This window comes from Varanus komodoensis, unplaced genomic scaffold (genome assembly GCF_004798865.1).
Source record: "Varanus komodoensis strain SLA01 unplaced genomic scaffold, ASM479886v1 scaffold1, whole genome shotgun sequence".
Taxonomy (NCBI): Eukaryota; Metazoa; Chordata; class Lepidosauria; order Squamata; family Varanidae; genus Varanus; species Varanus komodoensis.
Window position 1 is genome coordinate 7,035,530 of NW_025335268.1, and position 16,076 is coordinate 7,051,605.

Genomic DNA, 16,076 nt, shown 5'->3' on the forward strand with positions numbered 1-16,076 from the left:
AGTGGGTTTGCTCACATCATGTGAAGACAAGAGAAAACAATCATGCTAGGGAAAGTTGAAGGCAGAAGTGGGAAAGGAAGACCAAATTAAAGATTAATTGAATCCATAACAGGAGCCAACAGAGCTGCCATGGATAGGACAATATGGATGACTTTTATTCATACAGTTGCCATAAGTTGGAGACATCTAGACGGTGCATAACAGCAATAAAGGATAAGTCAGGGACTTCAGTGGGAGCCAAAATGATGTCTGGTGTCCACAGACCTCACTTGGTCTTTTCATTCAACATTCTCAGCAAACATGCCAAGTTAATTAAATTAATTAGAGCCAGTGTGGTGTAGTGGTTAAGAGCATGGGACTGGGACTCAGATGACCTGGGTTCTAGTCCCCGCTCAGCCATGGAGCCAACTGAGTGACTTTGGGTCAGTCACAGACTCTCAGCCCAACCTACCTCACAGGGTTGTTGTTGTGGGGATAAGATGGAGGAGGAGAATGATGTGAGCTGCCTTGAGCCCTTTGTAGGAAAAAGGCAGGATATAAATTGCAATATAAATAAAAATAAATAAATAAAAAAATGCCTGCTAATTATATGTGTTACTAATTTTTTAAAAAAGTGTAACAGTTCAATTTCAGAGGAAATAATATATTTGGATACAGTTAATAGATATACCCCATAATAAATATTTGTGAGCATAGAGTCAGGAGGATTTATTGTCCTTTATGTTGGATATTATCAGCATAGTTAATATTTTTTCCTAATATATATTTGGACTCTGCATAAAGCTGTGACAGGCCTACTGTTGCCTATAACATTTCATGGTCTTTTGCTGTGTCTCCCTTTTCCTTTAAAGTGTTGTGTGTGCATTTAGCTACTAAGAATAACTGTTAATCTGACAACATAGGCTGTTTATTTTGGAATAATATTATTAGACTAAGGTGCAACAGACCTTTCTGGAACAGTGAACTCAATCCATTTATAGCAACCTTACGATTATCCACTGAAAGGGAATGAGCCAAAAGCTCCTGGCTTTAAGTCTTGTTATCCTTGCTTTCACTTGTCTTCAATTTCTGACTTACCTCTTGAATGTATAAATGTGAATGTATAGACTGTGAATTCAGTACTTGCTATTCCATGAAACAGCGAATTTAGTAATTATAATCTTACATACAATCTTGCATCAAAATAATAAGAGTAATCCTACATGTTGCCATTCTTTAAAATACAGATTATAGACATTGCAATGCTCTGGTTCAGTGTGTGGGATGTTGAAGTTGACCTTCCCCAGAAGCAATTCCGCATAACTTCTTTACTTGCATATACCCAATCTATTCACTGTTGTATCTCATGACTCTGAAGTGACCATCAGGGCTATTTTGCACCAGCCAGAGCATACACGAGACATCCCTGTCTTTTTTTCATGAAAATTGGCCTCTGCTGCACTAAATTATGCAATTTAGAGAAAAGTCTGGCAGTCAAGGCTACTGCCTTTGGTGCTATTTGGAAGGGCATCCTTGAACAGATAGGGCTGAGCACTTTAACCCTGAGCATCACACATCAGCCAGGGTGAAGCATTTGGGTTTTTTTTCTTTTTTGCTTTACTCTGTGTGTCCTGTATGTCTTGTACACCTGGAACTGTCAGACTGATACCCTCAGTAGGAAGTTGGAATAGTTGCAGAAACGTGAGGGACCCTTCTTCAGATTTGAAGAGCATGACGGAAAGGCTATAGGCAAGGGGAGAATTAACCCCTGAACTGTAGTACACAACTTTTTGCACATGGATAGTCAATAGGAAATAGTCATATAGGGGAAATGTGCTGTACTTCCTATGTTGCAAATGATTTTCAAAATACATAGAACATATACACATGGCACAAGTGTATTTCTGAATATCTGTTCTTTCATTCTATTCATTTGCAGGACCCAGTTGATCTAGGATGGGAGCCATATGTTAAAACATGGCTAGAAGGCTTTTCTGAAATAATAGCACAGAGTGATATGGAATACCTTGAAAGTTTGTTTCACTCAAGTATAAAAGGAGGGATGGATTTTCTGAATAAGCATAAGAATATGCAAGCGTTTCCTGTACATCAGATGGGGATTGTAATGAATATTTGCAGAATTGTTGGTTCATTTATTCACATAATTAAGGAAAGTGGTGGATTGCAGATCAGTAAGTACATGCTTTCTAAGATTAATGTTTAGGATGTAATGCTGTGCTCTGGGCTGGGTAACCTGTGGCCCTCCATGGCCTGCAGCTCCCATCAGTGCTAGCTAGCATAGCATAGGAAGGATGCTGGAAGTTGCAGCTCTTCTTTAACCTACAAGTTAAAGTACAATCCTACTCTACAGATATGCCAGTGCATTCAGCTGAACTTACTAAGGATCATGCTGTTAGTCATATATGTAAGAAGACTGTGTTCTATTCAGCATTCTGGAGTTCTTTTTTTCAAAAGGGCCCATTGATGTCTCCTTGCCCATCATCTCAAAGGCTACTGGAGTGGCCTTAAGTGCAGTGTGAATGACTGGGGGATGAGTGGGTCTGGCATTTTTAGAGACACATGCAGTCCATCTGCCATGGAGAACAGTGTGCACATTGATAATGATTGTGCAAGATGCTGCACAACTGGAATTCATGAATAAAACTGGATACTATATGGATGAGTCCCCTAAAATGAAAAGGCATTGTACCCCTGTTGCTATTATAGCTTAGTATTCATGTATTTATGATGCAGTAAATTCATGCCTTGCAGTTGTTGTTAGCATTTCCGGTTTGTTTGTTTGTTTTTTTGTGTGGGTTTATTTGTTTGTGGCAAGGTCTCATTTGTTTTCTTTTTTACTTAAGGCCCTCACTTGTTTCCTTAATTGTCCCTCAGTTTGTGTGGCTACAAATTCTATAGGCAGTACCTAACAGGGTGCTTATGCTCTTGCTGATTCACTTCCACAAGCAGTGCATTCCACTAATTGTGTTGCACAAGCAGGACCTACTGCTTACGGAATAGAGATTTAGTTCTTGCAAGGGGAAGTCTCAAATACTTTGTCCACCTAATGAGAAGGAAGGACTCATTGGAGAAGACCGTGATGGTGGGAACAATTGAAGAGAAAAAGAGAGGGTATGGCAGAGGTTGAGGGGGCTGGATGGGGTCACTTGGGGCAGTGGGTGTGGGGCTGGGTGGACTGCAGGGGATGGTGGAGGATAGGAGAGCCTCGAGGAATGTTGTCCATGGGGTTCTGAAGGGTCGGACACGACTGTGACTAAACAACAACATCAAGGGGAAGCCTCAGAATGAGTGGGGACACTCCTTTCTGGATCAGGATGTATTGGCAAAGCTTCCTTATGTGAGCTCTGCTGCTCTCCACTGTTCCAGAAACGACCATTTCCACTTGTTCCAGGATGTGCCCTAGAAGTGCTAAATCATAGTTGTGCAAGTGGTCCGGAGACTTGTACAATGCAATCATCAATAATTGGAGGAGGGAATACCCCCATTGGATACTTCCCCATATACATATAACCAGTTCTGTACTGTACATATGATGAAGGAGCCTCTTGTTTACCAAAAGTGGTACCATTAAAATGTGCAATTATGGGCAGTGTCTGTCACTATAGGGAGTATCTAATGTAGCCTGTACATGGTGAGATGCAAGAATCGAGCACTTTTAAACAAAGCAGTCATGCACATATTGTGGCAGGTCAGTACAGTTTGCAGAAGGGAGCTCTGCTGGCCTTTCCTGATCCAGAAATTAGTGCTTTGCTCATTTCCAGAAGCACTTGCTCCATTAGTGCCAGTACAGCACAATCTGTGGGACATATACAAGGATGCCCACTGAGCCAGAGCTAAGTTGGGATTGGAGGCATAAGCAATGAAACCTCCTCATCCGACATCTTCTATGCCATGTATTAGCTCAGGAGAGACACACTGTATCCTCAGTGTCGAACCAACATCATATGTTAATGGTCTGTTTTATGCTGAATAGGCAAGTTGCATAGGAGCTATAAGGGTAAGACACTGAGTTCTGCTTTATTTAGGAAGATGACTTTCTAAAGTCTTCTTGCCAAGTTGTGTATATTAGTAGATGCCTGATGAAAGGTTTAGTTTATTTCTCACTAACCAACCAGCCTTGCATATAACTCAGACTGAAAACACAAAGCAAGCAAGACGCACAAAAAAGACACATACAAAAAATCAGACTAATTAGAATAAGAAAATAACAACCCATCAATGACTGATTATATGTTAAAATTATTCATTTAGCTAAAATAGTTCAGTGGCTGATACCTATCTGTGTCAATAAAATATCTCTCCTGCCCTAGAAACAATTTCATGAATTCGTGGTGCAGTATGTCACAAAATAATCTTAGTCAATGAAAATAAGTTTTAGCCTAAAGAGGAGCTATCTTCAATACCAAGAGTGAGGAGATCAAGGTACTGAGTGCTCAATGAGCATTCCAAGAAAGGTGGACCAGTCCTTGGTATTCTAACATTGAAATAGACATTGTCTAAGAGACATTGTCTGTTTGTACTAAATAAGCCACTAGCATCATTTAATTTTAGGGATATGTAATTCACCTTTTGTACATTTATTAAAGGGGAAAAATTGGGGCAAAAATGGGGCAAAATGCCATCATCTAATTGTGATTGTGGGACTGAAAGACAAACTATTCAACATATAGTGACAGAGTGCCAAAATAGACCTTATGAAGGACAGTATGCTGATTTCCTGGTTGTGACAAACAAAGCAAAAATTATATTTGTAATTTAGACATATGTGTATAATATTTTAGCTTTTATGTGTCAGATTTTTATGCCCATATTTTTTCATTGAAGTGTGATGTGAATGTGCCATATGATAAAATAAAATATAATCTGCATTTAGTTAAGAGCCATCTAAAACTAGTTACAGGCAGGTAAAAGACCAGTGGAGAAACTTATAAAATCTTTATGCAACATGGTAGAACAGCATGTAGCTATTAGTGCAGTAGTAGTCTAGAAGTCATCATCGATCAGTAGTCTTGAGGCTTCCAGATGGACATTAACACAACCTTTGCAATTAAATAACCCACTGAAAAACCCAGTTTAGAAACAATTCCAGAGCCAGTGTGGTGTAGTGGTTAAGAGCGTGGGAGTGGGACTCAGACGATCTGGGTTCTAGTCCCCGCTCGGCCATGGAGCCAACTGGGTGACTCTGGGCCAGTCACAGACTCTCAGCCCAATCTACCTCACAGGGTTGTTGTGGGGATAAGATGGAGGAGGAGATGTAAGCTGCCTTGAGCCCTTTGTAGGAAAAAGGCAGGATATAAATCAATCAATCAATCAATTTTGGTGTCGCATGATTCTGAATGCATGTCTTTAAATGCCAGTAAAATAAGACAAGAGACCTGTTGAAAATTTATCTTAAGCCGGTGGGGGGGAGTCACCCTCTGACCTACCGTTGTCACTGGACAATAGGCTAACTCCCTTTGAACGGTTGCCTTGGGATTACATGCAAGGCTCTAGATAGAAATTCATGACATTCTGATTCCAGGTCTCTTTGTCCATGAACCAAAAACTGGACCTGAACATGAGGTAAGACAGTAATTTGGATTATCATTCAAACACTCATCACTATTTTCAGTCCAGCAGAGATGAAAAATAGCACTGGCAGTTACATTAGCCACCAGTACAGCTTTCAAATGAGTGGACGAGTATCCAGAATTATTATTGGTATAAGCCAACCCTTCTTTATGCAGAAAAATGTCCTAAAAAACTCAGTTTTCTTCAGCCAGCTGGGTGACTGGGCCATGCTGGGTGTTGTAGGACTTTTCTGCCTCAGTATACATAGGATTGCACCCTAAATGCACCCTATGTGATTCAGTTTGCTTCAGCAACTAGTTATCCAATTTCCTTTGATATTTCCTCCTGAGTAAAAGAAGCAAATTAATATTGAAATAGTTACTATACATGTTTTGTACATATAAGAGTCATTACAGTTTTCTGAATTAACAACCAAGCTAGTATTTCAGAACATCTAGCACTTTGTAGTAGATTTGGATCAAAAGAAGAAAAGAAAAGTGAAATTAAAATGTAAAACAAGTTGTAAAGGAAATTATAATTGCTTCAGCTGTATTATGTATTTGGTTATTTCTTGGATTGTCAAATGTACAGTCTGGATCATTACATTGCAGGTAGTAAAATAAGACCAAGCACAGTGAGTTTCTGCACAGAGATCAAGAGCAGCACTTCTCAGTTTTCAGGTGTAACTGGTGCACTCAGTGGAGTGGTCCCATCAATAATGAAGACAAGGTGGGTGAGCCATTAAGGAATCAAAACATGATGAAATGCTTGAATTTAGAATCAATTTCTCCAAAATGATAATTGGAAACCATTGAATTACGTAACTTGTTTTACTTTGATCTGTGGGGCATCATAATTTTTCTCAATGGATAGACGCTTTGCAGTCTATCTACTAGCAAATGAGTGTTTACATTGGAAGACTGCTTTACACGAGGTGACCTGAGTGTCAGTTTTCTGTTACAGAGAAGCAGAAATAATTTCCCCCTAAATATGAGCAAGTTAAAAAACAAGCCATTATTTTATTGGCTGAGGAACCTTGTCTCCCAATCCTGGTAGGATATGCTTTCCAGCAAGAAAAAGAACCCAGTTGATTCAGCTAGAAGTCTCGAGGGGAGGGGTGTTGTGAAGAGCAGTTCTTAAATAAAGAGCTACCTTGGTGTAGCACCTGGAGCTGGCCAGAGTCTCACATAAAATGGCAGATTCCATTCTGAAATGTGTTGAATCAATGGGATTTTGTACCAAATTGAAAGTTGATAATATAGAGGTTTTTAGCATAAGCATATTTTCATATGGTGTTCTGGTAGCCAAGTGGGGGAATTGTAGCAAGGTTTTTAACTGGCTCTTGAAGCTTTTGGATCAGAGGTTAAGAGCATGGGACTGGGATTCAGGCTATCTGGGTCCCAGTCTGCACTCAGCCACAGAGCCAATTGGGTGACCTTGGCTCTGACAGATTTACAGGGGATCCTACCTCACAGGGTTGTTGTAGAGATAAAATTGAGAGCAGGAGGAGGATTATGATGTTCTTTAAAAGAAAAAAATGCTGTATATAAATTTAAGAAAGACAGGCAGACAGACAGACACAAGGAACAGGGTAGAAAACATTAGGATAAATCTCTATCAGCTGTAACCCAAGAGTCCAGATATATCACACTTCTGTTTCTCTACCCCCTGTTTGGGAAATCTGCACAAGCATTGGGTTTTATAAAGGCACAGGTGATAAAGCCAGAGTTTTAGGCAGTTGTCTAAAAGCCCTAAACACTGCAAGCTATCTGGTACATTGTGCTGGGTGCAATGATTATTAAGGGCTTTTTTACATGAGGCTTTGCAGAGGCTTCTGCTCCTAATTCTTTGCAGAATTAGCATTCACATCTTTGCATATGTGTTTTTACAGGGCTTTTTGTTCTCTGTCTTTCTATATGCTCCATTATGCAACTACCAAGCGATGCTGTAGTTCCATGCTGCCATTTACAGAAAATACCACATTTTTCTTGATCTCAGAGAAGCTGTAGGTACTGTTGCAGAGCATGATAGCAGCCCTGGAGGGTGATGACATTGTGTAAAGCACCTTGCTCACAAGAAATGCCTGGTGTCAAGAAGCCCTTAGTTTGTGATTGCCCCTTTCCAAGTCAGTGTCGCTGTACTTTATTATTGTTTATTATCTGTGTTGACTGTGATATATTCCAGGAACAATCTGCACTGTATCCTGCAGTTACCATTCATTAGGCATCCATTTCCAGCGGATTTTTAATCTGTAGTGGGACAAGGGAGGGTGAAGTCAGTAATTCATCAAAAAGTTTGGAACTTTCAAACTTCTTGAGAAACATATTCCTACCCAACCAACCCCTATATATGAGATTGGCTAACGACAGAGATATTGCTGATTTTGTGAGAAGCTGCTGGCCATCTTTGGGGGTATGCACACACACACTCTGCTGACAGAAAGTTTCTTAACTGCATCATGCAACAAGTTCTAGTGCTTCTCTGCATGTCGATCCACTCTGACTTTAACAGTTCTTTATAAGCAACCCATTCCTCCGCCCAGCAGCTCAACTTACAGGGAACCTTTCAACACACTTGAAACATATTCCTCAATCTGAATTAACAGGTTCACTATTCTAGAATCATTTACCTTCCCTTACATATTTATTTATTTACTTACTTACTTACTTCAGTCTTTTAGAACTGATGTGCACATTGTATTGGAGCCAGCTTACTTGTGCAATTACCTGCTCATGGTTTATTCATAGGATCAATGTAATGTTGGATTTGGGGACTTGTTAGAGACTTAAAAAGAACTGTGCTTTTCTTTAATTGCAAAAGAGGATTCACAGGCAAATAATATTTTCCAATGTTACATTGGTTCCACACACATAACTACAGAACAGTTCCATAGTACGTAAGAGTCATGTACTGAGTGTAAATCAAGAACTATGCACTATGCGAAATGAATTTGCTTGCTAGTACTTACAATACTTCCTAAATCAGTGTACCAATTCATAAATTTGTAGTTTAAAAAAAACAGTCCAATGCATCCCTATATTCTCAAACCTACTACATTTGTGCCTGACTGTCATTAAAGGAGCAAAGAGCAATGCTAGTTCCTAAAACCAGTCTGCTAATTAATAAATCTAATTTTCTTTGTATTAATTTCAGAGAAGAATCGAGATGGTTTTGGGAGAAACACCCTAATAAACTACCAGTATTGCTAGGAAAACTTTTCATATTTGCATTCACATGGGCTGTTGGGGGAGTTTTAAGACGAGAGGAAGAGCATGAGGGTGAAACTCTGATTGGTATAAACACCAGCCAAGATGATCTTGCAAAAGTAACACGTGACTTCAATTACCTTGTTCATGATACGTTTGAAAGAAAGCCTCCTGCTAGTGAGTATTGCTCTTTTTTTGCCATATTCTACTGGAAACTAGTCTTAAAAACTGCATAGAAGAATAGGACTGGAAAGGCCATGCAATCTTATTGTTTTTATGAGCCTGAACAATTTGCACAACACACTTTCAAAATTCTCCATTCTAAAGGCACTAAAGATCTATGGCATGTAGAAACCTCTCTCAATCTTTGGTTTTTGAGATGCTTTTCATGACTACTCCCATCATCCTTGACCTTTTGTTATACTTTCTGAGGCTAGTGGAAGTTCTAATCTAAAATATCTGGAGGGACCAACATTGAAGACAGCCGGCATACATATTAGTCAGTGGAGGCTGGTGGCCCCAGTGTCTATGGGCCAATGTATCCACTCTGGTTTTCAGAGAACCCTATCCTCAGCATTGGCTAAGTACCATGGACAGCTCCCTAACGCACACACTACCAGCCAGAGTTGCTGCACTGCCTCACTGACATTGGAGCAACCAACCTCCAGTGAATTAGTGTATATTATTTACATGACTACAATGGAATTCTGCAAGAGGCAGGGAACTCAAGATGATTCATGATCAGAGCACCGACTTTGCATGGGAGAAGGTCCAAAGTTTAGTTCCTGACATCTCCATCTGAAAGGATCTCAGTCACTAGGCCTGAAGAAGATGCTTGTCTGAGACCCTGGAAGCTGCTGCCAGGCTGGCTAGACAAAATAGGCTAGAGGAACCAGTAGTCTGACACAGGAGCCAATAGTCTGACCAATGGTCTGTGAGAGCAGTTTTGTGTTCACTCTTGTGGCATCAATGTGATAAGTACTGCAGCTTTGTCTAGGGTATACTAAATGTGAACTGCAATGCTACCTGAACATCTCACCATATGTCAAGCACGCCATGTCCCCTGGCATGCTAGACAACATGCCTTTAGAATGGCATTCCTGTTCATGTCTATCCAACCATTAAGATCCATGCAAGAGGTCCTCCTGGATGTGCCATCACTCAAGGAGGTGAGAGGGGTAGTAAATAGAAGGGCCTTTTCAGTAGCTGCCCTCCACCTGTGGAACAGGCTCCCCAGAGAAGTTCACCTGGTGCCAACTCTGCTTTTATTTCTGTGCCAGGCGAAAACATATCTCTTCTCCATCTATTGTAATAATTTTAATAATTGATTTTAATAATGGATTGTAAATGTTTATTTTATTGTAATTTTAGTAAATTTGGTTGTTTGTTTCACCTGGACATGTTTTTAATGATCTTGGCTATAATAATAATTTGTTACTTTTAATGATGGTTCAGTTGTCTTGTAATTTCACTGTTTTATACTGCCTAGAGAGTCTATCTGAACTATTTGGCCATTTATACATACATACATACATACATACAATAGAAGAGCTCACTTCCAATATATTGTATACCAAAAGGCAGTGATGCACGGTAACTGCAAAAGTGCATCAGTAGATATGGTGGAGATAGCAGTTCAAAAGTGAATTCACACGTGAGAAGAAAGCCATTTATTTTCAGAATTCTTGACAAGTAAAATGTAACAGGATTGCTGTTTTAAAAAAGCAAGAGGATCTTTTTGAAACTCAAAAGCACGTACACTCTTACCAGTAAAAATTTACCTCATAAAAATATTATCTTGCCAAAAATATTACTCCGTGTTGATTCTATGACAAAATTAGTGCTTTGTAGCCAACAGTAACTAGTCACCACAATTAATTCTTTTTCTTACCAATGTATTTCTCTCTTTTCTTACCTATAGATATTCAGATCCCCACTGGAGACAAAACTATTTTTGATTATTTTGTAGATATGCAGTCAGGAGAATTTGCACCATGGGCACATTTAGTACCTACTACACAGTTTCTTATTCAGAAGGGTAAGAATATTTATCACAAACCCATATTATTGCATTTTTACTTTAATTTTCTGGGCAAAGTTATATTTTGAACTCAGAAAGATATTAAACATTGCTTGTAGCATTTTATTCTGATTAAATTTTTATTGTTAGGCATATTGAGTAAACAGAAGCAGAATATAAATATTTTTAATAAATAAATGCTAAAATGAGAACCTTTGTGTGTTAGTCATATAATATTTGGCAAACAGATTGCCTCTCTTTCTCTAATCATTTATTAGACTTATATCTCATATTTTCCATATAACAAACACAAAGGGGGTTAAATCATTCTCCTCTCCAGCTCTTACTCCTGTGAGGTAGGTTGGGCTGTGACTGGTCCAAAGTCATCCAGTTTGCTCCTTGGCTGATTGGAGACTAGAACCCAGATTGCCTGAGTCCGATTGCACTATAACCACTATACCACACAGGCTCTCAATATATTTTATGAGTGCTCTTTTCATTTAGTTGGTGAAGATACTTGGCTTCATGAATAATAAGATTTCCATAGGATATGTAAAAGGTTGAACAAAACATTTTCTTTCCCAAAATGTTTTCAAACGGTCTTCTCCAGAATGTCTTCACATTAGCAGGGGCCATAAGCAAGCAAATCACTCTTGAGCATCAGGAAGAAGGAATAGAAAATCCCAGCTGGGGATGGAAGTGCCACTTGCATTTTAAATAAAGAGGTGTTCTGAAAGCTCCTTTCCCCTCACCTTTTTCCTAGCCTTTAAAAAGGCCATTATGGATAAGCAGCACATCCACAACAGCACATGGTTTGGAATTGCCCCTGCCCACCTGGGACATCTTTGATGCCCTGCATCATTTCCAGCCCCTTGTGCAGGCAAAAAGATGGCTGCCTCCATGAGTTGATCAGCTAGGAACAAAGAAAGCATCCAAGCAATGTAATTCTTACTCATGGCCTCTATGAAGCCCCACAGATGCGGTCTGCTCCTTTGTAGGGCTACTTATAGAGTTTCCAGGAAGCTACTTTTACCTATCAGAAATCACTTAGCAATAGCTTTTAGGAAAGTGCCAGCCTTGAGCTGTTTCCCCACTCTTCTACTCCGATTTATATGGATTTAAAAAACCCAAACAAACTCCCAGCCCTCACCTAAATGGGGTGGATTTGACATGAATTTCAGTAGATACATATAGCTTTTACCCATCCAAGGACAATATTTCCCCCAAAATGTCAGGCTACTGAAAATCCTAATGGCTGTAAGACAGCTAAAAAAGAATAACACAATACCTGGAAAAACAGTTATTACAAAATTCAGAAGTGAATCAGATCACTGGTGAATATCAGATGCAATAATGAATAAAATATAGGTAGACTTCAGGATGTACTTGGTTTTTAACTAGACCCTAAGGTCCATCAACCACATCTAGTAACTTGAAAAGGGTAAAACAAGGTGTAAAATTTTTACTTGGGGAGAATGCTACTTATCTACAGAAGTTAACTACAGTGTTATCACAAATCAAAGAGCAACATTAAGAGAAGTATGTTGTTACTATTGTTAGTATGTTGTAGTCTGGAAATATTTGGCCATGCACTTCAAATAATCCAGTGATCTAAAAGTTTGTCCTGATCTCTGATTTAATCAGCAATTATTTCATAATTTTGATATTATGAAAGTTTAAAATAAATAAATAAATATGACAAGAAAAATCCTAATTATCTGAAATTTTATTTATTTTAAATTAAGACACTTCAGACATTTCAGATTCTGATAATAGAAGGGCAGAAAACCATGGAAAGAAAATATCTACCTTTATTCCCAATATTGATACAATTCGGCACAGTTTCTTAACAAGTCTTCTTTTACTGAATAGGCATCCAGTCCTGATTATTGGTAAGATTGTTCTTAAGTACTGTAGATCAAAATAAATATAGTCTGCTGAAAAAATAATATATAGATATTAAAATCATATATATGCAAATTTTATTATTGAAATATTATGAATGTATTATTTAGAAGCCTAGTACATAAACAGAATTATTTGTATGAGCAGAATATACTTTAAAAGTTGGTCTGAAAATCCAATAAACACATTAAGCATATGTTTAATGAATCTAGAATTAATTTTTGTATGCTTGATTTTTAAATTTGTTTGATGTCATTGCTATTGTTGTTATTACATTGATGTACTAACCATAGCTGAAGCTCTTTGTGCAATTCACAACAATTCAGTCACCCATCCAGATTTCAACCAGGCCTGACTGTGCTTAGCTTCCAAGACTAAGTAGGATCAGGTACTTCAGGTTGTATGGAAGCGCTCTCTCTCTCTCTCTCTCTCTCTCTCTCTCTCTCTCTCTCTATATATATATATATATATATATATATATATGTGTGTGTGTGTGTGTGTGTGTGTGTGTGTGTTGTTGTTGTTGTTGTTGTTGTTGTTGTTGTTAGTTGCGAAGTCATGTCTGACCCATTGCAACCCCATGGACAACATTCCTCCAGGCCTTCCTGTCCTCCACCATCCCCTGGACTCCACCCAAGCACACCCCAACTGCTTCATTGACTTCATCTATCCCCTCATTCTCTGCCGTCCTCTTCTTCTTTTGCCATCTATTGTTCCCAGCATTAGGATCTTCAGGGAGTCCTTCCTTCTCATTAGGTGGCCAAAGTATTTGAGTTTCATCTTCAGTATCTGGGCTTCAAAAGAGCGGTCAGGGTTGATCTCCTCTAAGACTGATCGGTTTGATCACCTTGGGGTCTAAGGGACTCACAGGAGTCTCCTCCAGCACCACAATTCAAAGACCTCCATCCTTTGGCATTCAGCCTTCCTTATGGTCCAGCTTTCGCAGCCATACATTGCAACTGGGAAAACCATAGCCTTGACTGTACACACTTTTGTTGGCAGGGTTATGTCTCTGCTTTTTAGTATGCTGTCTAGATTTGCCATAGCTTTCCTCCCCAGGAGCAAGCGTCTTTTAATTTCTTGGGTGCAGTCCCCATCTGCGGTGATCTTGGAGCCCAGGAAAATAAAATCTGTCACTACCTCCATTTCTTCCCCATCTATTTGCCAGGAAGTGAGAGGACCGGATGCCATGATCTTAGTTTTCTTAATGTTGAGTTTCAAGCCAACTTTTGCGCTCTCCTCCTTCACCCGCATCAAAAGGCTCTTTAGTTCCTCTTCACTTTCTGCCATGAGAGTGGTATCATCTGCATATCTGAAGTTGTTGATATTTCTCCCAACAAACTTAATTGCAACTGGTGATTCATCTAGGCCCGCCTTTCTCATGATGTGCTCTGCATATAAGTTAAATAGGCAGGGCGAGAGTATACAGCCTTGCCGAACTCCTTTCTCAATTTTGAACCAATCAGTGGTTCTGTGCCCAGTTCTCACTGTTGCTTCTTGACTCTATATATTAAGATATATTAAAAAGATGTAATGTCTTGCCATCTTCATATTGTTTTCCTTTTATGTCAGAATCACTTTAAGCTTTTCTAGTTGACTCTGTTAATCACAGCTGGGCTCTGCAGTTTTCCCTTTCCTGCTTTTCTACTACGTAACTTCTAAGTGGAGCTGTGCTTTAGTGGAATAGCTCAGACACACACAGAGAAACAGTGAAATTTTCTCTCTTCTAAAGTAACGCCCCATTTCCCCCACTGTTTCATTTTTTAAACAGCAACGATGGTAAAAACTGAAATGGAACTGGTGGGTCACACCATCCTCTAAAGAGCATGTAAAGAACCATTTATCGGGACTGCAGCACAGACTCCTTGTGTAGAAAAGCTCATCATGCTATCAAATACAGTGGTACCTTGGCTCACAAACTTAATCTGTTCCATGACTCTGGTTGTGACCCAAATTGGTTGTGACCCAAGTCAAATTTCCCCATAAGATTCAATGTAAATAAGGTGAATCTGTTCTGGCCCCTCTGAATGTGGTTGTGACCCAATTTTTGGTTGCAAGCCAAGTCACATTTCCCCTTAAGATTCAATGTAAATAAGGTTAATCCGTTCTGGAACTTTTTTTTTTTTAAATCAGAAAAATTTGAAACAAAGTGACAAAGAACAACAAAGTAACAAAGTACTGTACAGTACAGTAGAGAACACTAACCTAGGTGTGGGGGAGGTTATTGTTTTGAGGGAGAGTCCCCCTCCATAAGGACACTGGGGAGATCTCTTTCAGGGTTTGTCTCTCTTCTTTGTCTCTTAGCTGCAGGGTCGATTTTGGTGAAAAATCTGTCTATAGCCACTTGTTTTTTCCTGCGCTGCATAACCCTCCGGAAATGAGAGACCACATTATCGTTCATCAGATTCAACACTCTTGTTCGTTACAGTTATGTTGGGCTGGTACTTCTCAAAGAAATCCTGGCACAGGTGTGCTCCTGCAGGAAAGACGGGTGCAATCTCGACCATCTCCCCTCCCCCGCAATTAGCACAATCGTGGCCATCTCCCCCTCACCCCAACCAGCACAATTCCGGCCATCTCTCTCCCCCGAGTGGGGAGATGGCCATGATCGCAGTTGCATTTGTGCAGAGAAGAAGTGTGTGATCACGGGCATGCTCCTGCAGGAAAGACAGGCGCAGCACAGCACAGTTGCGATCGCACATGTCTTCCCTGCACGAACGCGACTGTGATCGTGGCCATCTCCCCACTCAGGGGGTGGGGTGGGGAGGTGGCTGCGATCATGCTGGTTGTGGGGGGGAGATGGCAGAGATTGCACCCATCTTTCCTGCATGAGCGTGCCTGTGATCACACACGTCTTCTCTGCATGAACGCGACTGCGATTGTGGCCATCTCCCTAATCGGGATGGGGAGATGGCTGCGATCTTGGTTGCCACCCAATGTGGAGTTCGCAACCCAAGTCAAAATTTTCATGGAACTTTTGTTTGCAACCTGATTTGGTCGTGAACCAAAGTGTTTGTGAGCCAAGGTACCACTGTATAATTACTGGAACAGTTGCTGAGGAACAGTCTTTTTCATATGGTAGAGACATACTGGATAACATTATATCCCGGTACACAATTTCTAATGGTAGATTTCTAAATTCAGAATCCATATGCAGAGTTTGGTGGCTTCAAAGTATAAAGAGCAGAAAAATAGTATAGGAATGACTGAAATTGCCTCATCTACACTCTTCATAATGTTGCCCAGGGAAGACATATTAGCAAGAGGCCAATAGTTGTTTACATCTTCCGGTCTTGTTTCTTCAGAAGCAATCACATTCGGGCTTCTTTTAAGGAAACTAGGACTGCTCCCTCTCTCAATGAGGCATTTCCAACTTCCTCAATCCAAACAGACAT

At 39.8% G+C, this 16,076-nt stretch overlaps 1 protein-coding gene across 1 annotated transcript in view; it reads left to right on the forward strand.

The window, feature by feature from the left end:
- Positions 1 to 16,076, forward strand: part of DNAH14 (dynein axonemal heavy chain 14) — a 174,927-nt gene that overhangs the window by 72,039 nt on the left and 86,812 nt on the right. Inside the window, 4 exon segments of the mRNA XM_044450129.1 lie at positions 1,919 to 2,171; positions 6,162 to 6,279; positions 8,704 to 8,933; positions 10,678 to 10,794. Coding sequence (XP_044306064.1) covers positions 1,919 to 2,171; positions 6,162 to 6,279; positions 8,704 to 8,933; positions 10,678 to 10,794 — 718 coding nt within the window.